The sequence below is a fragment of the Dreissena polymorpha genome, chromosome 1 (genome assembly GCF_020536995.1).
Source record: "Dreissena polymorpha isolate Duluth1 chromosome 1, UMN_Dpol_1.0, whole genome shotgun sequence".
Lineage (NCBI taxonomy): Eukaryota > Metazoa > Mollusca > Bivalvia > Myida > Dreissenidae > Dreissena > Dreissena polymorpha.
In genome coordinates, this window is record NC_068355.1 from 76,457,797 (window position 1) to 76,483,235 (window position 25,439).

General features: G+C 36.3%; 1 protein-coding gene across 1 annotated transcript; it reads right to left on the minus strand.

The window, feature by feature from the left end:
* Positions 1–4,597: 4,597 nt before the first annotated feature.
* Positions 4,598–23,112, minus strand: LOC127835988 (phytanoyl-CoA dioxygenase domain-containing protein 1 homolog). Its single transcript, XM_052362409.1, has 11 exons — positions 23,057–23,112; positions 22,875–22,989; positions 22,459–22,559; positions 16,747–16,864; positions 13,357–13,457; positions 12,918–13,059; positions 11,719–11,813; positions 10,601–10,700; positions 9,948–10,032; positions 6,561–6,747; positions 4,598–5,253 (listed from the first exon to the last, which is right to left on the minus strand). The coding sequence occupies exons 2-11, from the start codon at positions 22,918–22,920 to the stop codon at positions 5,125–5,127; spliced, it is 1,104 nt and encodes a 367-aa protein (XP_052218369.1). The 5' UTR covers positions 22,921–22,989; positions 23,057–23,112; the 3' UTR covers positions 4,598–5,124.
* Between the last annotated feature and the right edge of the window lie 2,327 nt (positions 23,113–25,439).

A 25,439-nucleotide genomic window follows, 5' to 3' on the forward strand; every position in this document is an offset into this window, starting at 1 on the left:
ATTGTGGCAAACTGGGAGAGCGATTTTCAAAATTTATAAAGTAAGAAATAAAAAGTTAAAGGCGATATGACAACGAATTTTTTTAAGAATTATTTTAAAGAATTGCACGTAGTTAGATGTTAAAAAGAATAATAATAATAATAATAAATTAGATACGGAGAAATTTTGCAAGTATCAAAATCAAAAATAAATTGAATTAATCGGTAAATTTTTCATAAATATAGGTGAATTGAGAATACAATGAATAAATAAGAATGTATTTGAGTTTTACATTATTTGATGAGTTATGGAAAAAAAAATTTGAGGCGAACAAACAATCGAGAGTTTTTTAAGATTTTTTTTATATTTTTGGATTGTTTGAATATAGAATTATGTACGGACGCATTTTTTCTGTATAAGATGAATACATTTTTAATTGTTGATATTTTGCAAATTTTCATGAAATTAGAACGTATGAGGAAATGAGAATATAAGAATAATGTTACATTAAATTTGACATTATGGGAATACAGATATTAGAGGCGTATACGTAATTAAGGATGTTTGAAGAATTTTTAATATTGTTTGTATTATAATATAGGAAATTAGAAGGTAGTCATATAAATTAGAAAGTATCCGAATTTTACGTCATTTTAAATAAGATATGAACTAGGAACCTTCACATAGATGAGAATTCAGAGACGTACACAAAAATCAGTATACTTGATTAATTTTATATGGTTTAATGCATTTATACAATTAAAAAATTAGGAATATAAGCACATAAATAAGAAAAGTAATGTTAATTGCGAATATACATAGGGTTAATGTGTGAGACAGACAATAAAAAAGTAATTTAGATATATATGTAATGTATTTTGCGTTTTGGTAGAGATGGTGGTAAGTTTGTATATACATATATCGAAGGTTGTATGTAATTTAGGGTAAAAATTTAATATGTTTCTGTCGCGTGTAGCGCAGTTAAAATCTAACTATATGTGCGCATTAAATTCCTGTTTTAAATGTACCCTATAGTTAAATGGATGCACGAATCTATGGTTACTCGGCTACCCGTTATTCAAAAGTAACGGCCGGTACTTAAGAGTTTAATGGATGCACGAGTTTGCAAGTAATCGGTTACCCGTAAATCAAGGTGAGTTAGAGATTTCTGTCATAAATCGTGTTAAGCTTAACAGAAAAGATACCGCCATTTGCTTGTATGCCTTGTGGACGAATGCTTTTGCATTAAATTTATATGAGAATGGCTGCCAATTCGTCGTGTGATCATATAATATCCGGGGATGTAAATCAAAACTTTGGCATCCTCATATTTTAGAGAATAAGACCCGACATTGAGATATATCAATAGGTAGGCATACGAGTTATGATGCTGATTGTATATAATAAAAATACTGTCTGCCTCACCAAAAAGTAAATGTAGTTGACTGAATTTATCAGGTTTATGAAATCACGATATGAACAGGTACGTCAGTCATTGTACAATTCCATAGGGCAATACAGTAGCGCATACCTGTCAAAATGTACTGGTTACACGTGCGTAAAATGTCTATACACCGAGAATCACAATAAAGAAACAAGGGCTGTTTGTAAAACATGCATGCCCCCCTATATGGGCTATAAGTTGTAGTAGCAGCCATTGTGTGAATACGTTTTTTGTCACTGTGAACGGTGGTGGTGGTGGTGGTGGTGGTGGCGGTGGTGGTGGTGAAGGTGGTGGTGGTGGTGGGGTGGGGGTAGTGGTGGTGGTGGTGGCGGTAGTGGGTGATGGTGGTGGTGGTGGTGGTGGTGGTGGTGGTGGTGGTGGTGGTGGTGGTGGTGGTGGTGGTGGTGGTGGAGGAGGAGGAGGAGGAGTGGTAGTGGTAGTGGAAGTGGTAGTGGTAGTAGAAGTAGTAGTAGTAGTAGTAGTAGTTGTAGTAGTAGTAGTAGTAGTAGTAGTAGTAGTAGTAGTAGTAGTAGTAGTAGTAGTAGTAGTAGTAGTACTATAGTAGTAGTAGTAGTAGTACTATTAGTAGTAGTAGTAGTAGTACTATTAGTAGTAGTAGTAGTAGTAGCAGTAGCAGTAGCAGTAGCATTACAATACCAATACTTAAGAATGATCAAATGGGAAAAGGTAACCTAGCACTGGCAGTAAATATGGGGCTCATTTACAGATCAGATTTGGAATCTCTGCTGTAAAATGAGATTTTAAATGAATTAAAGGGAGGCAAATGCTGTAATAAAAAGAACATGCATAAACGGTAGTTGTTTTCCTTGTTGGAACCATGCTAAATCCTTAAAATGCCTATTTCCAGTAACTGTGACCTTCACCTGTGACCTTGACCTTTGACCTAGTGACCTCAAAATCAATAGGGGTCATCTGCGAGTCATGATCAATGTACATATGAAGTTTTAAGATCCTAGCCCCAAGCGTTCTTGAGTTATCATCCGGAAACCACCTGGTGGACGGACCGACCGACCGACCTACCAACCGACTGACCGACCGACCGACCGACATGAGCAAAGCAATATACCCCCTCTTCTTCGAAGGGGGGCATAATAATTGAACACGAAATACCAAAAGATCAGATAGGGCAGTGTACCTTCTATTTATATCTTATTAATTAATTGACGGCTACATGCATCAAAATGATATCAGATGGCTATACAGATGGTAATTGTAAATAACATCATACTATACGAGACGAGCACACAAAGTTAATTAATCATTGCTTATCTCGGTAATTACACACGTGGAGTATGCAGGGAATGTAAATGGCGGGCTAAACTTCATTATTTGTATATCGCATATCATGTTACTTCGCTATCTTTGGGCTTCTGATTTTGCACAAGATTGTACACGTCAGCATTGGGTGTTCTGATACAATACAGTAGACTCTCTGTAAACCGGACGGTCTGGGGACCGGCCTGATCTTCCGGTTTTCAGAGAGTTCCGGTTTACCATGAGTATGCATATTGCCGAAATATACATTGTATGCATTGTGTACAAAATCATATAAGAATAAGAATACTGGTAAACCATTTTACCAACAAGGTTACTGACCAATCCATAATTATAAACAAGTTATCCCACAAGGTTACTGACCACCCCATACTGGTAAACCAGTTATCCAGTTAATGGGCACATTATGTTACTGACTACTCCATGCTGGTAAACCAGTTACCTAGTTCATGGTCATAGTATGTTACTGACCACTGCATACTGGTAAACCAGTTTCCTAGTTCATGGTCATAGTATGCTACTGACCACTCCATACTGGTAAACCAGTTACCCATGTCATGGTCATTGTATGTTGTTGACCAATCCATACTGGTAAAGAAGTTACCCAGATCATGTTCATAGTATGCTACTGACCACTCCATACTGGTAAAACAGTTAACTTGTTCATGGTCATAGTATGTTACTGACCACTCCATACTGGTAAACTAGTTACCCATGTCATGGTCATAGTATGTGACTGACCATCCATACTGGTAAAACAGTTCCCCAAATCATGTTCATAGTATGTTACTTACCACTCCATACTGGTAACCCAGTTACCTAGTTCATGGTCATGGTATGTTACTGACCACTCTATACTGGTAAACCAGTTTCCTAGTTCATGGTCATAGTATGTTTCTGACCACTCCATACTGGTAACCCAGTTTCCTAGTTCATGGTCATAGTATGTTACTGACCACTCCATACTGGTAAACCAGTTACCCAGATCATGTTCATAGTATGTTACTGACCACTCCATACTGGTAAACCAGTTACCCAGATCATGGTCATAGTATGTTACTGACCACTCCATACTGGTAAACCAGTTACCCAGATCATGTTCATAGTATGCTACTGACCACTCCATACTGGTGAACCAGTTACCCAGATCATGTTCATAGTATGCTACTGACCACTCCATACTGGTGAACCAGTTACCTAGTTCATGGTCATGGTATATTACTGACCACTCCATACTGGTAAACCAGTTACCCAGATCATGTTCATAGTATGCTACTGACCACTCCATACTGGTGAACCAGTTACCTAGTTCATGGTCATGGTATGTTACTGACCACTCCATACTGGTAATCCAGTTACCTAGTTCATGGTCATAGTATGTTACTGACCACTCTATACTGGTAAACCAGTTACCCAGATCATGTTCATAGTATGCTACTGACCACTCCGTACTGGTAAACCAGTTACCCAGTTCATGGTCATAGTACGTTACTGACCATTCCATACTGGTAAACCATTTTCCTTGTTCATAGACATAGTATGTCACTGACCACTCCATACTGGTAAACCAGTTTACCCACAAGGCGTCAGAAGGTTGACTGGCCGCAGCGATATGAGCGAAATACTGTAGAAAATGTGAACATCACAAGCTAACATAACACAAACAATCTAACTACATAAACTTAATCTCTGATATGGGGATAGAGAAAATACCCATCGATTTTGCCAGAAGGTTAAATCCCCGCTTGGTTCCCTTGTTATATTTTCGTCACTAAACGACAAAACAACATCTTCTAAACCAAACAACGGATCGATTTAACATGACTGGCTTGCTTCAGGTTTGATTAAACAGTGCCGACAAACAACAAACAAACGAGATATTTGACTGGCGTTTTATTTTTCAACAGTTCACACAGAACGTATACATGTTGACATGGTACTTGACGTTAAAACGACTTCTCTTTAAAATAAATAGATCCGTCTAAATAGACAAACTAAAAACTGTAGAAGGGAATATACGTTACGTTACAGTTAGGTGAATCAAAAACGATTGAAGATTTTGCTAATGCGACGGATATACAAATATAAATAGTAACGTGTTGTAATCACAATACTATACAGTTAACTTGTAAAGCTTTAACAATTTAACAAAAATCATGCCATATTAATTTAATTGAAATTGATTAACAAAAAAGCAATTACATGTTACGTGCACACATTTATTAAAATGCATTATTTTCACTAACAATAATCTGGTATAAAACATTTCATGTTGTAAACAAAACTACAAACGATCATTGTTACATGCTCATGAAGTTACTGCAGTGATATACGATAGCATAAAACATTTATACTATTTCATTTTAGAACAAGAGCAACTAGCATTTCGTTATTCGGAACACTTATCATTTCTGCGCTTCCTTTTCACGTTTCTCTTTAAAGTACTGCTCCGTGTGGCGACTCGCCTTTACAATCTTCCACATCTCCATGTGTGGGCCGGTCAGGAACGTGTTCAACCCGTCCGAAAGGTCACCCTGACATTTAAAAAAAAAACATCGGAAGACGCGGTGACGTAATATATCGTCAGTGTTAAGAAAGCATACACACGTACAGAGATCTGACTTTGCCCAAAGAAAACAGTTTTGTTGATCCACCCGGGCCCTACTCCACCTCCAACCCATAACAGTTACTACCAGACTGTTTGGATGGTTTGTTTGTGTTGAAGTATATTTTGACCAATGCTCTGCGATGATATTCACAAGGAATATCTGGTAAATGTTTTATATATACACAAGGTATTGAAAGTACGTAGTCTAAATATTTGTTTTCAGAAGGGACCTTCAACAATTCTGCTATTGCGGTCCCAACGGTTACTCAGATGGTTGGGAGGGGGGGGGGGGAGAGAAGTTAATCATAAAGAAAGTTCACCGTGAAATAAAGTTTAAAATGCACAGAAAAGCTCAAATACCTTGAATATGTACAGGATATGTATTTTTTCTAGAAATAAAACACACCATTTTGCTTCGCAAAACTGTTGTTGAAAGGTCCAAGATGTACAAGTACTGGTGTTACACAGTGAAATCCCATTATGTTTCTGTGACGTAGATTTTGGTTAAATGTGCGACGGGCTGCGAAATATTATTGAACGTCAAGTGTCATTTAAAGGTAATCCCAAGCATGAAGGCAGAAGATGATATTCTTGAAAGTTTACATCTATTTTCGTAATGGGTCATAAGAAGAGGTCACATTGTCTTTTAGTTTGGATACTAGTCCCGAGCCAGATTCCGCGTAACGTTTACCTCCATATGCCAATAAACGGTATGCTCGGTATCAGTTGTATCGCTGCGCGGATGTTGGGCCCGAGAATTACTGAAGTCAAATCCATGCGTTCACACCAAATCCAATTACGTGTTGTTGGTGGTGGTTTATTTTTTATCTACGTCATGGTATTATCGATTTTGCTTAGAAACCATTGGACGTAATTTTGCGTACTATTATATATCATTATCAAATAAACAAGCCGGATATAATCCTGAATATTTTCATTTTTTGGGAGTCTTTAACACAGCTTTATTCGTTTATTTTATTTCGCAAAAATCCACGTGTCGCAGAGACGTTTGTTGAAGTTATGGTATTCGCTGTGCGATATGGAGGTTCCGAGCAACCAATAGTAACGACGCTAAGTGCTGGTTCTTCCCGGAGAATGGACTCGAATGCGTCTATTAAAGCTCATGTCACAAATACAATGGAACTAAAATAGTCAGTTCAAAACTGAAACGCTGTACACGAATTTGAAATACAGACTGTAGTGACATTCAGAACTAACATCAAAGTCTCTTACCGAACGTTTCTCGATCTCCGAGTAACGGTTCTGATTGCAGTAAAAGTCCCAATCAGGCACGTGACCCGGATGTGACGGCGAGCGGAGAAGGATTCCCTTGCTCATACCGTAAAAGCCCCAGGGTTTGTTCGCGTCCTGATACCGCAGATCCATTGCGAACCGGATGTGATCAGACCGGTTGGGTAGACTGTAAGCATGCACGGGAATAGAATACACGTATTAAAAGAGTCCTATACATGCATATTGATATCGCCAAAACGTGTAGGGATATTAATATTTAGAAATGGAAGGCGGAAATGAGTTCGTGTGATCGAGCTTCCGTCCGTCACACTTTTTTTGCGCATCCCCCCCTACATTTTGCATGAGATTTTTTTCCAACTTTCATCTCCAAAAACCACAGCGCATATCGTTAAGGTTTGGCGATTATTTATTATTTTAATTGCAAATAAAAACTTATTTGCACTCCTCCTCCTATATGTTTCGTGCGATTTTAGCAAACATTTTACATAATTATTTTGTCTCTCTAAGTGCTGCATCGCATTTATTTTTAAGGTTTCACGATTGCATTATTTGTAAAGGGTTATAGATCTTTGTTTTAAATAAAATACAACGCTTCTGCAAGCAACTCCTCCAGCAATATGCGTACGAATTTCGAAAAGCTTATCTTCAATATTTATCCGAAGTGCTACTTCGCATATTTTCAAGCATTCGCGATTGCGTTATCTTTTAAAGAGTTATTGCCCTTTGTTAAATAAGATATAAAAATTTCCGTGCGCAAATCCACACCCCATTTTGTGCATGCCATTTCCGTAGGCCTTGTACAGAATGATATCAAAGTGCTAAGGCGAATATTGTCATGGTTACATGATTGCGTTATTGTAAAAGAGTAAATGTATTTTTCTATAATTACAAAATAGCAGGGCCTTGTAGAATTTACAGTTACCTACAACAGAAAAAGCAGCTGTCAAGGAGCCCTGTAAACCATACGTTTTTCAGATTGTTGACGGACAAGAGCCACTGAAAGTAGCTACTAGTAACATAAAGCTGCTACTACTTAACATGCATTGGCTACTTCTGAACAAAAAGTAGCTACTACATAACTTATAGATGCTAATCCATTACATAAAACTGCTACTATTTAAAATACAGTACCTACTACTTAACATAAAGTACCTACCACTTAAAATAAAGCTACTGCTACTTAACATAAAGTAGATTCTACTTAAAATAAAGATGATACTATTTAACATAAAGACGCTACTACTTAACATAAAGGAGCTACTAGTAAAAAAATAAAGTGGCTACTACGTAACATAAAGTGGCTATTACTTAACATAAAGACGCTACTACTTAACATAAAGTAGCTTATTCTAAACATAAAGTAGCTACAACTTAACACAAAGAAGCTACTACTTAACATAAAGAAGCTACTAGTAATCATAAAGTGGCTACAACTTAACATTCAGTAGCGACTACTTTATATAAAGCTGCTACTACTTAACATAACGCTGTTAAAACTTAACATAAAGCTGCTACTACTTAACATAAATTTGCTACTTCTTAACTTAAAGAAGCTACTACTTAACATAAATAAGCTACTAGTAAACAAAAAGTGACTAAAGTGACTAAAGATAAACTTGCTACTACTTAACACAAAGAAGATACTACTTAACACAAAGTGGCTACTCTTAAACATAAAGGTGCTACTACTTAACATAAAGTGGCTACTACTCAGCATAAAGAAGCTTATACTTAACATGAAGAAGCTGCTTCTTAACATAAAGTAGCAACAACTTGACATAAAGTAGCTACTTGTAAACATAAAGCTGCTAGTACTTAACAGTAAGTGGCTACTACTTGACATAAAGTTACTACTACTAAACATAACGAAGTACTACATAACATAAAGATGCCACTAGTGAAAGCAAAGTGGCTCTATTCTTATCGTAAAGCAGCAACTAGTGAACACAAAGTGGCTACTTCACATTAAGTTGCTACTATTTAACATAAAGAAGCTACTACTTAACATGAAGAAGCTGCTACTTAACATAAAGAAGCAACAACTTGACATAAAGTAGCTACAAGTAAACATAAAGCTGCAACTGCTTAACATTAAGTGGCTACTACTTAATATTAAGCGGCTACTTCTTGACATTAATAAGGTATTTCTTAACTTAAACAAGCTACTACTTAATATTCAGTAGCGACTACTTGACCTAAAGTAGCTACTAGTAAGCATTGAGTGGCAACTACTTTACATGAAGTAGCTACTAGCAAACATAACGTTTCTACTTATTTAGTAAACATTAAGTGGCTGCTAGTAAACAAAACGTTGCTACTACAAAACATAAGTTAGCAAATACTTGACATTAAATAGCTAATAGCAAACACAAAGTTGACACTACTTAACAATAAAGTAGCAACTACTTGATATAAAGTGGCTACTACTTTACATAAAGTAGCAACTACTTGACATAAAGTAATGCTAGTAAACATAAAGAGGTTACTAATTAACATTAAGAAGCAACTAATTGACATAAAGTAGCTATTAGCAAACATAGAGTGGCTACTACTGAACATAAAGCAGCTTCTAGTTACCATATAGTAGCTTCTACTTGACATAAAGTTGCTACTTTTAAACATACAATGGCTAGTACTTAACATAAAGTGGCTATTACTTAACATAAAATGGCGATTATTTAACATAAAGCAGCTACAAGTAAACAAAAAGTTACTACCACTTAACATAAAGTAGCTACTAGTGAACTTTAAGAACCTATATGTGAACATAAAATATCTGCTAATCAACATTCAGAAGCTACTAGAAAATATTAAACAGCTACTGGTCAACATTAATTAGCTACCAGTCAACATTAATTACCTATAAGCTACTTGTAAATGTAAAGTAGCTACTAGTACACATAAAGTAGCGTCAAGTACACATAAAGCAGCTACTAGTACTAGTAATAATAAACATAAACTATCTACTTGTAAACATAAATAAGCTACTAGTAAACATGAAGTAGCTACTAGTAAACATAAATAGGCTACTAGTTAAAACAGAACAGCTACCCGTAAACATTGTGTGGCTACTAGTAAATAAAGTAGCTAATAGAACACATAAACTAGCTACCAGTAAACATAAAGAAGCTACCAGTAAACATGGAGAAGATACTTGAAACATAAAGTAGCTACCAGTAAACATAAAGAAGCTACCAGTAAACATGGAGAAGATACTTGAAACATAAAGTAGCTACAAGAAAGCATAAATTAGCTACAAGTAAACATAAAGAAGCCACGATAAACATTAAGAAGCTACCAGTAAACATAAAGTGACGTGCACTTATTGTCGTAGTTGCAGAGCTCATTGTAAATATAGAACGTTACCTGCGATGTGGCGTCATATTGTTGAAGAAGACGATGCCGCCCGCTTTCACCGGACACGAAATGAAGTCAGTATCGGGGTTCGCACCTGTCATAAACCAAAACAAGTGCTCCCCCATGTTATACATCAAAACACGTCGTTTCACTTTTCTTAAACAAAAAAAAGTGTAAGTCTCCTAGGTCAAAACAAGTATTTACACATTCCCGTACAACAGTTGCGTATGGAAGCCGGCCAGATGCAGTCTCGGAAATATACGAACACGCACTCGCTTGTTCATACGCCACATTGGATATTAAACCTAAATACTTTCTAATCAGTGTCTCATTAAGTTTTCACATATTGATAAGTGAAACAGAGTACATAATGATTTTTATTGAATATTAAAACATTCTTTTGACGTACTATATTTTTACAATGTTGGCTCATTACTACACACTAAGGTATCCAAGCTTTAATGTTTTAAATGGTTCCTGCCCTGGCCTGCCCCGGAGGGTGACATTAGCGGGAATCCATACGTCAGTTTGAAACTCAAATGTGACGGGAGGGCATACGTCCGCAGCCGTTTTAATATATCCGACTTTAATTAAATTTTATTACTGGTCAAATTTGGTTCAGCTTTGGAGAATGGTTTAAAGAAATGCATTAAATTATTTACCTAGCCTATTCTGCAGCTCTTCATCTTTGATCATTAGGTAGAAGTTGTCACAACATTCGTGGACGCAAACCATTCCTTTTCTATGACCACCTCTTACAAACTGCATAACGAAAATAAGTTGCGCTAACACTAGAAAACGTTGTTCGGATAAATACAAAAGACCAATTAAATCATTAAACCATTAGTTTTCACTTCGTTGGTAAAGGGGATGTCATTTAGTCAGGTAAACTAAGCATAAACACAATGTTATTTCGGAATTATTTGAGTAATCTATAAATATTGATGTCTCTTTGTGGGCGTGTTTCTGTCCGTTTATTCGTGTTTGTTTATCTTTTCACTATTTTGTGTCTGTGTATCTGTCTGTCTGTCTGTCTGTCTGTCTGTCTGTCTGTCTGTCTGTCTGTCTGTCTGTCTGTCTGTCTGTCTGTCTGTCTGTCTGTCTGTCTGTCTGTCTGTATGTCTGTCCGTCCGTCCGCCCGCCCGCCCGCCCGTCCGTCCGTCCGTCTGACTGTCTGTCCGTCCGTTTGTCTGTCTGTCCGTTTGTCTGTCTGTCTGTCAACACTGGCAGCCATTAAAATATTCCTGTATTTCAATCTTATTCAAAATAAGTAGTTGGTATTAATTAATCAACTGTCTATTTTAAACTAAATGTATACTGCACATAATTAACACTTGAGATGCATGCTCTTCCTTGCAAGCTTTCAAAGTGTTCTTTATTTTGATACACCGAAACTGCCAATTGATTAAAGAAGCATGGCAGCATTTATGTGGACAACAATCATAAGAATGATTAGTAACATATCGGAAGACTAATTTCAAAATTAAAAAAATGTATTATTAACCCATGGACCCAGATGAGACGCCGCATGTTGCTGCGTCTCATCTGGGTCTGCGCTGTTTGCTTAAAGGAACTTATGTAAGAAATATTCTAAATATAGAAATAAATATACTAGACATCCCTAATTTTGGAAATAAATTGATCCAATTTAGAAGGATGGGAGAGTCCACTATGCATAAATAAATGGATTAAACATGGAAACTCTTCGTGCTATCCAAATCGGTATGACGGGAGTGGGGTTAGCTGAAGGATGTTGGTGGAGGGTGAGGTGGTATCGAACCTGCATACAGCCATTATCACGAGTGATGTCAACAAACGCGATCCAAGCCGTGGCGATCAACATCCGGTAGCTGTCCTTGTCGAAGTACGCCGAGTCTGTGAGTAGATTGAAACAATTTTATGTATGATCATCACGGCATTCTCAGGTAAAAGTTGCATTAAATGAGGAGTAGCAATGTTGAAAGACTCCGCGCGTTTATGGGTATCATGAAGTCAGTTGATATAGTATTTTATAAAATCGAATAATTTGCATCATTACTAGAATCTATGAGTGTAGAAAACACACATTTTTTGTTTCTCAAGACTATTACAATGTTAAAAAATAGGGCATAAAAAAATAGTCAGTTATAATTGTGAACGTTTATTCGATGTCCTCTTTGTTGAATTACACAGATTCTGTGAGCATTCAAACCATGAATTATGTTTCGCTTATTGAGACAAAACGTTTCTAAAACATGCGATAAAGGAACTGAGTTACGTCATCTTAAGAATTGAAAAAGATTATTTGATGTACTCCAAGGAAATGTGTTTTAAATGGGCTGGCATTGTTAAAATACAATCATTGTGTTCTAGTAGACGTTTGTATAAGGCATACACCAAAGAATCTGTGTTTTAAATAGGCGGGTATTGTTAAAATACAATGATTGTGTACATGTAGATGTTCGTTCATGCGTACACCAAAGAAGTTGATTAAATCTGACGTGTTCACTGTTTGGTGAAAAGCCGAATGTATTTAAGTATTATTCAGAACAAAATGTGAAATAACATTCCTGACTAGGACACACGTTAACAATATTGGTTCATTAAAGGATAATCATCACTCGCAATCAGTAAAATAATTATTATTTTCCTCGATAACAATTGAGAAAAAAGGTAAGTACAATAATAAGGTTTATAATCAATGTTCATAGTTAGCAAGCGTTTAGAAGTGGTAGTGCTCTAGTTTTTGCTTAAATAAGTCCTAGATTCGAATCCCGTTGGCGGCGATAATTTAACTTGAACCTTTTCTGTTGCTATTATAATTAGTTTAGACATTTCGAAACATTAAACAAATTTGTGTTAACATATGTAATGATATGTTTCGTGCCAGCCTAAATCTGACATCAAGTCCCTTTTAGAGGATTCTGTGAACACCCCTAGGGTAGGGAACGAACCAGTGGCTCTCCAGGACGCAACATGCAACTAATGTCAAGTACCTACCTTGATGCCAAGGGACTTCTGTTTCGGCGTGGTTAGGGGTCTTAGGACGGGTGTTCCACACTGGGCTGGCCCCTATTTCCGGTCCCACTAGCTGCTCTATGGCGTTGAGAAGCCGCTCGTGCTGATAAAGTGCGGCGAATTCCTAGGTAAAGCATACAATGCGAGCATCGAGTACATGATTGTAAATGAACTGCCTGATAGTTAGGGGCTTGACTTAACAAAAATATTTTTTTAAAGGAAATGGTCAAGAGGAATGTGTTGACTCTTCCTAAAGTATTTGCCCTTTGATACAATCAATTTTATTTAAGTTAACAAAGACTTACAGATATCCTTACCGTATAAGGTTGCTAAAGCTATGTTGAGTCTTTTCATGCCACTCAAAGACAACATTAAACGGATTAACCTCGGGTTATGACAAAAGGAATTTCAAAACAGTTACCGGTGTGAGCTGACCCAGTTTTAGCAACATGACCACTGCCCCCGGCCACTCCTGTTCCAGTTTGATGAGGCGATCACTCATGTTGTATCCTTCGTATAAGTCTGTTAGATAAGCAATAAGTCATAGAGGATGTGTGCTTGTTCTCAGTCGAATAACTCGTTATACTAGCAATGCAACAATGGACAATTGAACGTTATAAGGTTTAACAAGAAATATCTTTAAACGGTATTCGGCGTTTATTCTAATTTTGAAGTAATACATGATGTAACATCAAATCGCATTTATACGAAATCCGGATAGTGCCATCTATAGTCTCACACTTCTTTAATCAAGGGCGACACCTAGACACACGAAGCGATACTTGACATTTTTCTTGACAGTCGCGGCGACGCACGATATTTTTAATGACAGTCGCAGCGACGCACGATATTTTTCTTGACAGTCGCGGCGACGCACGATATATTTAACACGATATATCGCCCTTGTGTAGGTAGCCCAAAGGCGATATATCGTGTTGAATATATCGTTATTATGGAAGAATTATTTTCAGTACATTTGAAATCGTCATTGATAGGTTATCTAGATTATTGACGAGCAACATGAATGTCCAGTCTGTTGATACATTAATCAGACGGTATTTTTGTTGCTGGTATTGTTTTACCTTTTATAATGCTTTATCAAATAAATTATCGGCAAAAATAAAACTGCATACAGTGCAAGCAACAATTTTATGATATTCATATTGGCTAACAAAAACGCTTTTGAAGGGCGAAAAACGTTTGTTTCATATTGCTTAACAGGGTTCCAGATAAAATATAAATGACTATTATATAATTATATTCAGATAAAGTTCACGCTGTTACTTTTGTGCATATCAAATATGATTTAAACAAAAGCACGTAATGCACGTTGAACTGTAGAATCGAACAACTAATAACATAACCTTGGGAACTCAGTCTTATATTCAAAATCGTTATTCCAAGCGATTTTCCTATCATCAAATATACGTTTATATAAAAAATGTATGTAATACTAAATATTTATTTATAGCCAGATTGAAGTATAAGAAGCGAATAGCTTGCTATATCAATCATATACATTTTAATTGCTGATCAGAAATAAACATTATTATACAATAACAGTATATCAAAAGATATATATACGACATGATGCACATGCTTGATGACGTGAAAATATCACCTTTTTGTGTCCCCCGATATTCTTGAAAACCTGACAGTGGACAGGCGATATTATTACAGCGATATTTGAACAGTACAAATATCGTGCGTCGCCACGACTGTCGCGAAAAGTATGAGTATCGCTTCGTGTGTCTAGTGTCGCGGTCTGAAATAAGACCGCGATACACGAGATTCGGATAAAATGGGCGATATTTGAAAAATAAAATATCGTGCGTCTCCGCGACTGTCGTGCAAAATATCGTGTATCGCTTCGTGTGTCTAGTGTCGCGTTCAAAGGGCGACACTAGACACACGAAGCGATACTTGATATTTTGCGCGACATTTGCGGCGACGTACGATTAATTTCTTGACAGTCGCGGCGACGCACGATATTTTTCTTGACAGTCGCGGCGACGCACGATAGTTTTTTGACAGTAGCGTCGACGCACGATATATTGAACACGATATATCGCCTTTTGGGCTACCGACACAAGGGCGATATATCGTGTTAAATATATCGCCGAGACTGTCAAGAAAAATATCGTGCAACGCCGCGACTGTCAAGAAAAATATCAAGTATCACTTCGTGTGTCTAGTGTCGCCCTGGATGAAAGAAGTGCGAGATTATAGATGGCACTATCCGGATTCCGTACATTTATGTTGTATGTGTGTTCAAATAGCATTTCATGTATCTAACATAAGTTTCTTAACTATTTAGAATTATGTGGTATATTAGCATTTCATTATGACGCAGATTTCTTTCCGGCTGGATAATTTGTGCCAGACTGTGTTATAAAAAGCAAACTGACAAACTTCGGTAACATATTCTGACTTTGACTGAAGATGCGCACACAGACAGTCCGACATGTGTTGCTCCTGCGAGGTGGATTGTATCACGTTTAAAGAATACACACTGTTTGTACTGGACTGCTGGCTTATGCAAATTCCAAATATTTCTTATATTTTATTTCAATATATACTATATGCTATTTAAAATGATTTTTCGTCATTATATCAGGACAGGGAACAAAGTGGAATAGAAATATTACATGTTACAAAAAATAGGACACATAGTGCAATATTTAAAAAAAAATCATACAATTTTAAAACACAGCCTTTAAGTTGAAACGGATTCGCTGATGACAAGTGACAGGCATACACTTTTTATTTGAAGCGTGGTGTTTAAACCTGTTGTGCACGCTATTTTTGTTTAACATTCGCTTAGCATAATTTCATAATTAGTGTAATTACGAGTTATTATTCCACGTATGATGAAAACAATTTAACATTTACTCGTACACAATGGTCTAAAACAACATTGAGTTGTTATAATTGTGATAATTAATTTTAGCTTACTCACCAAAGGAAAGACATAATTTTTTAAAAGGTTGACAAAAATCGAAGAATATATTTACTGCGATAACACTCTACACTTTAAACGCCAAATTAGACAAGTCATCATTAAAAGCTTGACAAAGGTCACTTCGAATTTGCTGTTTTCAGTGTGATAACGAGTTAGCTTTACCCTAAAGAGATCCTGAATAAAGAGAGACTTAATCATCAAAAGGTTGATTCTAGATAATATGTGGTTTTTGACATGTAACAACACGTTATATTAACAACGCCAAGCCAGACATTTACGAAAAGGTTTACAATGTTTTCTAGGAGACATATGCTGGGCCTTTTACATAATATGCGACTTTTGACTTTGAATTGTGACATTGATTTCTTAATTGGGTTATTGTTCTTCAGTTCGTTTTCTGATTTCAAAATGCACATTGTCACAATATGTGAATAGAATGAGCAAATACAGTTTGTCCATTCTTGTCACGTTTATACGAAGTTGCGGTTGCTTCAACTATAAAAGAAATTGGATGAGAAAAGAGGCTTTTTACATTGAGCCGCAATGTTTGACATACGATTTTTCATGGAAATATATCATTGTTTTCGATGCGCTTTATTCCATGCATATCTGTAGTTACCTACCAATAAACATTAATAACCAGTGAATATTGTAAAAGAACTGAAAACGAAAATAATTGATAAAATTTCCAGAATAAAATAAATTAGTATTTTAGGGTAACAAGCACGAACACTCGACGAAAACAAAAGTTAACGCTAATTGGTAATTTATGTTCATTCTGTGTTTGCATATAATTATTGTATATTCAAGGGTATGTAGCTCATGGCCATGCACTGCACATACGCATACTTTTAATTTTCCCAGCATCGTAAAGTTTCTGCGCGATTTCACCTATTAGACGGGAATACGATTGCTTGCATGGCTCTATTTTTTCTGGCGTAAAGAATCCATCCGCCACTGTAAATCCCTATAACATATTGCAATATTTTGTTAAGCATCCGTTACATATCATTATAATATGGAAGGAAGTCGTTTTCCTCCCACGTTACGGTGTAAATCAAAAGAAGCATGTCTTCCTTCGGGCAGTTCCAGTATATGGCTACGCATTTTTTTTAGACATTAAACAAATAGAGTTACGAACTTGATCTTGTCAATCCGTACTTTTTGAAGAATTAAATTTATATCGATTTAAGATATATTTTATAAATTACGTGACTATCACATAAAGGATTATACTATTTCGATGTATTAATTTTGTGAACGCGGGTTTAAAGGGCGCACAGATTTTGGCATTCTTCGTATGCCTTTAATTGACAAGGAAAGGCAATGCAAGACATGACAAGTCAATTTATTTCGTAATCACAGGCCAACGACCTAAAATACAAAATACAGACATGTTACATTATACATGCATGAGTTGTGAATATTTTTTTTACTTATCCTTTGCGCATTAAGACATAAATAAATAATGCAAGTTTCTTCATTTTTAGCTCATTTGTCTTTTTTTTATCAGATTCATAGACTCGATTTCATTTCTGTTTCTTCTATATATTCTTTTATAAAAAAAGGGTGCAAGTAACGTTGTTCTTGAAATTAAGAACAAAGAAAAGAAAATGACAACGACACTGTATGGCTTCATAACAATAGCAATATAATTTTAAATTTAAACAGGTTTTCCCCAGATTATCTTGAAACAGTGTGAGTCGGATCAACAGGCTGTCCTTGGATTCTCACGTGTTACACTTGATATAAGTGATTATGTAACAAAAAGAACAGAAACATTCCAAATTACTCAATTGTAACGGATTAAAATTTAATCAATTTCAAGTGAGAAGTATTCATAAACGCAACAGTATTTTCATTATTTGTACGCCATAAGTAATATTTGGCTCCGAGATTGATAGAGCTCATTTACATTTTTAATTTTGGACAAAAAAAATGAAAAATTGTCATTTCGACAATCTGTAATCAACTCCCACAGGAGGATTAAAAAGTGGCGGAAACAGCGTAGGCACCCAGCCATTTCCAAAATGCGACTTTTATTCCAATCGCAGTAAAATATTGAAATTGAAACTCAATAATATCATTGATTTTTTAGTAAATTAAATGTAATTTATAAGTATGCATATTTTTTATGCACAACTTTACTTTCACCTTTTGTTATTAATACATACATTTACAAATGACGATATAACATTCCGTCTGCAGAAAATCTGATAAAAACTGCCTTTAGAGATAAACAGCAAACTATTGAAATAAAGTAAATGATATATAATATATATTGTAATGTGACTTCTCTAACATGTTACATAAATTAATATATTTAAACAATGTTAATCGACAATTTTCAGGTGTCAAGTCTGTTCGACCCTTCCGCGCATTTGCTGACACGGTTAACACTTATAAAACCAACAGATAATGGATAAAGACATTGAAATCAGTACCCTTATTCTTTTGTACAATACCGTCAATATAACATTGAGTAAATTAAACAGCATGTTTTCTGACGTGTTTTTACGAGTTTGAGCACTGAGAGTAATGCGAATCGCTTACTGCATGTGTGTAAAGTCATCGCTTTATTGCTATAGTGATTTATCTCCAGTTTTTTTAAAAACAAGTTTTTTTTATATCGCAGTGTTCGTGAGAACGAGATATTTACTATGATGTAATCGGATTCAAGATTCAGTCGTCACAGAAGAAGTTGTTCGATTCCATTTTGCTCTCACATTTTTACAAACGGGTGAACATTTACATGCGTTTTTCTCCAAAAAATGAACATGGTAGTTAGAGCACTAAAACAATCAAGCGAAGAAGTGTTGTCACTGGTTAGCCTGTGCAGTCCGCATTGGCTAATCACGGATGACACTTTCCGCTTTTATGGTATTTTTCATTTAGAAAAAGTCTCTTCTTAGCAAAAATCCACAGGCTAATCCGGGACGACACTTTACGCACATGCATTATGCATAGGCTAATCCTGGACGACACTTTACGCACATGCAGACTGCACAGGCTAATCCTGGACGACACTTTACGCACATGCATTATGCATAGGCTAATCCTGGACGACACTTTACGTACATGCATTATGCATAGTCTAATCCTGGACGACACTTTACGCACATGCATTATGCATAGTCTAATCCTGGACGACACTTTACGCACATGCAGACTGCACAGGCTAATCCGGGACGACACTTTACGCACATGCATTATGCATAGGCTAATCCTGGACGACACTTTACGTACATGCATTATGCATAGTCTAATCCTGGACGACACTTTACGCACATGCATTATGCATAGTCTAATCCTGGACGACACTTTACGCACATGCAGACTGCACAGGCTAATCCGGGACGACACTTTACGCACATGCATTATGCATAGGCTAATCCTGGACGACACTTTACGCACATGCATTATGCATAGGCTAATCCGGGACGACACTTTACGTACATGCATTATGCATAGGCTAATCCTGGACGACACTTTACGCACATGCATTATGCATAGGCTAATCCTGGACGACACTTTACGCACATGCAGACTGCACAGGCTAATCCGGGACGACACTTTACGCACATGCAGACTGCACAGGCTAATCCGGGACGACACTTTACGCACATGCATTATGCAAAGGCTAAACCGGGACGACACTTTACGCACAAGCATTATGCATAGGCTAATCCGGGACGACACTTTACGCACATGCATTATGCATAGGCTAATCCTGGACAACACTTTACGCACATGCATTATGCATAGGCTAATCCGGGACGACACTTTACGCACATGCATTATGCATAGGCTAATCCTGGACGACACTTTACGCACATGCATTATGCACAGGCTAATCCGGGACGACACTTTACGCACATGCAGACTGCACAGGCTAATCCGGGACGACACTTTACGCACATGCATTATGCATAGGCTAATCCTGGACGACACTTTACGCACATGCAGACTGCACAGGCTAATCCGGGACGACACTTTACGCACATGCAGACTGCACAGGCTAATCCGGGACGACACTTTACGCACATGCATTATGCATAGGCTAATTCGGGACGACACTTTACGCACAAGCATTAGGCATAGGCTAATCCGGGACGACACTTTACGCACATGCATTATGCATAGGCTAATCCTGGACAACACTTTACGCACATGCAGACTGCACAGGCTAATCCGGGACGACACTTTACGCACATGCAGACTGCACAGGCTAATCCGGGACGACACTTTACGCACATGCATTATGCATAGGCTAATCCGGAACGACACTTTACGCACAAGCATTATGCATAGGCTAATCCGGGACGACACTTTACGCACATGCATTATGCATAGGCTAATCCTGGACAACACTTTACGCACATGCAGACTGCACAGGCTAATCCGGGACGACACTTTACGCACATGCATTATGCATAGGCTAATCCGGGACGACACTTTACGCACATGCATTATGCATAGGCTAATCCGGGACGACACTTTACGCACATGCATTATGCATAGGCTAATCCGGGACGACACTTTACGTACATGCATTATGCATAGGCTAATCCTGGACGACACTTTACGCACATGCAGACTGCACAGGCTAATCCGGGACGACACTTTACGCACATGCATTATGCATAGGCTAATCCTGGACAACACTTTACGCACATGCAGACTGCACAGGCTAATCCGGGACGACACTTTACGCACATGCATTATGCATAGGCTAATCCGGGACGACACTTTACGCACATGCATTATGCATAGGCTAATCCGGGACGACACTTTACGCACATGCATTATGCATAGGCTAATCCGGGACGACACTTTACGTACATGCATTATGCATAGGCTAATCCTGGACGACACTTTACGCACATGCAGACTGCACAGGCTAATCCGGGACGACACTTTACGCACAAGCATTAAACCCCATTTTCCAAGAGCACGGCTTCTATATATTATATTTGTGGGATTATTCCCATATAGAGTAGAAAGACAAGTGGCAATTTGTTAATGCTTCTAAATTCAGGGATTAATTTGCATTTGTTTATTCGTGACCAGCACACATGTCTATATCGACCCGATGTTGGTTATATGATAACGTTTACGGAACGTAAAATTGGACTCACACAATGTCAACTTATCTCACAGTGAATCTAATTTGACCTTACGTGATGTTAACTTCGCCAAATAACAAGACTGATATTAGTCAACCTTTATACAATATATACTAAGATTATTATGAAGTGCAGAACTAGTGCATAACTAGTGCAATTAGGGTTTAAGCTTCTTATCGATCGCGAAACCTTTAACCTATTTATGCCTAGTGGACTCTCCCATCCTTCTAAATTGGATTTTTTGTAAAAGAATATAGAAGAAACAGAAATTTATTTCCAAAATTAGGGATGTCTAGTATATTTATTTCTATATTTAGATTATTTCTAACAGAAATTCCTTCAAGCAAACAGCGCAGACCCTGATGAGACGCCGCATGATCTGGGTCTACGCTGTTTGCCAAGGCCTTTTTTCTAGACGCTAGGCATAAATGGGCTAATGATCTATATATTAATATCAATTTTTATCTCAGAATCTCACAAAGTGAATTGTTCAATGCTCAACAACGATAGAAAAGTTCAAATGACTGGTCTATAAAACGAATAATTATAAATTCATATATTGATGACCCGACAGCCTCAATTGTTTTAGTAAAATGAGTGTAAATTAATAGGGAATATTGGCCTATTTGCAAAGGGGAAGCCTTATTCATTCGTTTGCCAAAACAGTAATAAATTACTAAACGATATAAAAAAATGCCGGTCATATAAACAACGTGGTATAGTGGAAAGTATAAACAACAGTAAGTGCAACAACTAAATGGTGAATTGTCATTTTCAATAGCGTTAACACATTTTGCTATGCTTTAAATGAAAAATGACAGCTTAAACATTAAAATATATTTATCAAATAATTTTAAACGATTGTTCATTTAAAACATTTATCTTTTTTTGTTTATGAGAACGGTGATTTGCGAAACGTTATTATTTAATTTTTTAAGCGCCTAAAACGCACATCTGACAGGCCAAGACTGAAAGAAGGCGGGCAACCCCATCCCATTAAAGCCAAGCTACACGCCGTCAAATAATTATCTGGATTGATAACATTTTTATCAGATCTGTACAGTTTGACTGCCATGTAGCTCAAGGTCATGCAATGATTTGCAAATCTGTATGTGTCTGTATTTGCAATATATGTACAGTATACTGTAACAACGAATATTGAATTACTCATGGTAAGAAAATCAAAACCACATCGTACATGTAAAACACTTAAAAAACAACATGTAGCCTTATCGAACTTTAAAGTTTGTTATATTTTATCTATTAAACCAAATGACATTTTGAAACAAACTGTCTTCATCATAAACAGTACTTTTAATGTAATAATGCGTATAAATGATTGTGAATGTAAATAAGTAAATGTATACCTCGCTAACTTTTTTGCTAAATAAACCTTTGTTCTTCGTTTAAATATGCTACTATATCTTTATCTTACCTGGTTAAAATACTCCTGTACTTTTTCTGGCGTTAATTGGCCTGGCTTTTGAACTTTGGGTTGTGGTGGCATTGTAATAAATGGTTCCGGGCATTCAACACCTAAACGAAAATCAAAGTTTTTTTTATCTGTGAATAGGAAAAATTGTGTAATCAGTTAAAATTAAAATGCTTATCCCGACTGATCAACTGATGAAAGTATATACTCAAGACAATGAAATATATTTCGAAACAAGCGCCAATAGATCAATTAGATCAGTTTTCGATAACAACTGCTGTGAAAATAGCGATACCTAATTGAACAGAGCGAAAATCACAAGTAATAATAGGGATTACAGACGGACTGACATATTTTAGCAAACCGATATACATCGCATTCTCCTATATGAATACAAACTGGTTTCGATGGAAATGTACCTGTAAATCCCGGATATTCATCGGAGGATAGTTCCACGTCTGCCATTATGTAAACAACGTGCACCAATTTCTTTTCACAGGTACGCAACTTATAGACTTATTATGCAGCCTTAGCCTTAGGCATGGCGAGAACTCATTTAATTAACTTCTAAATACACACACACGCACACACAGGTTTGTACTTATGCGATATCTGTCGTCTGCGTTTTCGGAATACAGAATGATAGCGAAGACCGTAAACTAGAGCAAAAAGGGCAATCTCCACGCAGAGTTGTCGTTCCTTGCTCTCACATACAACTGTGCGAAATGCTCAGCTTGCCATAATTTTGCCTATAAAATAGGTAAAACCGAGCAAACGCATTCGATGTATATTTGATTGGATATTTAAGATCGCATGCATTAAATTAAGAAATATGACTTTTAAATGTACGATAAATCGTGCAAAAACTTGCGAGTTTTAATGCAACTCTTTGGAACTATTTTATTGCCCATTTACGCAGATGGAATCATTCCACGCACTTCAGATGCATTCCTCATGAAATAATATGGCATGGCAGTAATTATTAAGTAGCGAATCGTACTCTATGTTATTGTATTATATGTTTTTGACCGCCAAAATGCAATTTTTTGTTTTTCTTCAGGTTTGCCTGTTTCCCGGCCTAAAGCCGTAACGGGCAACAACTCATATTCCACAGACTGGTTACTACAAAACGCGATAACTTTGGGAAACATATTTTCCCGTAATATAACCCGTCTTAAATGTATTGCATAAATCCAGATTTCTTTCGAATCTATTTGCTTCGATATATTTGATTTCTGATTGTTATTATTATCCTCATAAATCAATAAACGCTTGTTTAAAAATAATGTCATTTAAAATATTATAGTCGGCATAGGTATTCTCGCGGTATTTCAAATGCGCCACCCTACAGTACGTGCTGTTCACATGTCAGAGTTCATGACACAATTTGCATTCGTTCTCAGAAAGGAGTTTTACATGTGATCATTAGCAATAATCTGGTAAGTTGCGGTTGTAATCCTTTAGAAACAAGTTTATTTACAAAATGTATCGATATTGCGATTTAACTGTTTTGTATTTTAGCTTAGTTTCAACTTATTTACACCTTGCTGTGTCTCACTTTGCCGAGGTTACATATCACTATATACAGATTAGGCCTAAATCCCCTAAATCTAACACTGTCGGATTTTCGTACCACAATATTCAAGATTGTTCAAAATTAAACAAAACACTTTACAAAACGCCTGCATCATTTATCAAATTTTAAGATTTGTGCTCACTGTTGGTTCTCCATTTTAGAAGCTTTTCTGCCAAGCACTGGACATCACACAAGCCATTCTATTGAGCAAAACTGATGGTGTTGGTTTCCAGAAATCAACAAAGGAGGGATTCCTGAACTATCAAAGTTTCCATGGAATGAAGTTTTTAGCCATGGTGATCTTGTTAATTGGTTCTGTAAGTTTACTTCAATTTCAAAGGAAAATATGTGAACTCTTATAGAACTTTGTAGAGTCTATATCTGTCTCTCTGAAAACAAAAATCAGCTGTCACATTATAAAACACGTATGTGCAAACATTGTCAATGGGTTGTTAAATTAACGATTTGAAGGCAATTAATATGTTAAAGAAAAGCGATTGTTCGGATGCAAATTTAGCCTATATGTCGACCAGTGTCTGCAACTAAATGTTAAACTTGCAATAAAACAACTTACCACAAGTTGGTAAAAGAATTCCATACGTAGACGTTGTGATCATTTAGTAAGACAGTGTAATAATAAACAGTAGCAACTAGCTATAATAATAAATTGGCTGTTTATTGTTGTTGTCCCATGATAAATATTTTATACACTAGTAAAAAACCAGCATTGTTTATTTATAAAATTGTATGTTTATTATATTGTTTTGAATAAACTGCATACTATTCTGTATTATTCTTGTTTTTCATAATGCATTGAATGGATTGTGATACATAAGGAATTCATTCAACAGTTTTTCAAAAGATAACATCACTTTGTAACTACATAATACATAAATATTCTTGTAAGTTGATGACAGTGTTTAAGCATTACTGATTGTGTTACTAGTCTTTTATTTGCAAATAAATGATGTGAAGTGTTCACTATTTATATTGTATCGCAATGCATTAAGCTATAAGTTTTATAATTATATGGACTGAATATACTAACATAATTAACATGCTTCTTCTAAGCCTTGACAGACTGACATATAAACAAGCAAATTCGTTGAATTGATATCCCCCGCCAAACTAGAGCTTTGTCACAGACGTGACATATACCCCCACATGCTGCATTTACACAGAATGTATACAAAGGGCCATAACTCCGTTATAAACAGATGGTGTACAATGTCATTTGGTGTGCATCATCCTGTTATCCGTATATATATTTATATATATATATATATATATATATATATATATATATATATATATATATATATATATATATATATATATATATATATATATATATATATATATATATATATATATATATATATACTCATACCAAGTTTCAATGAAATCC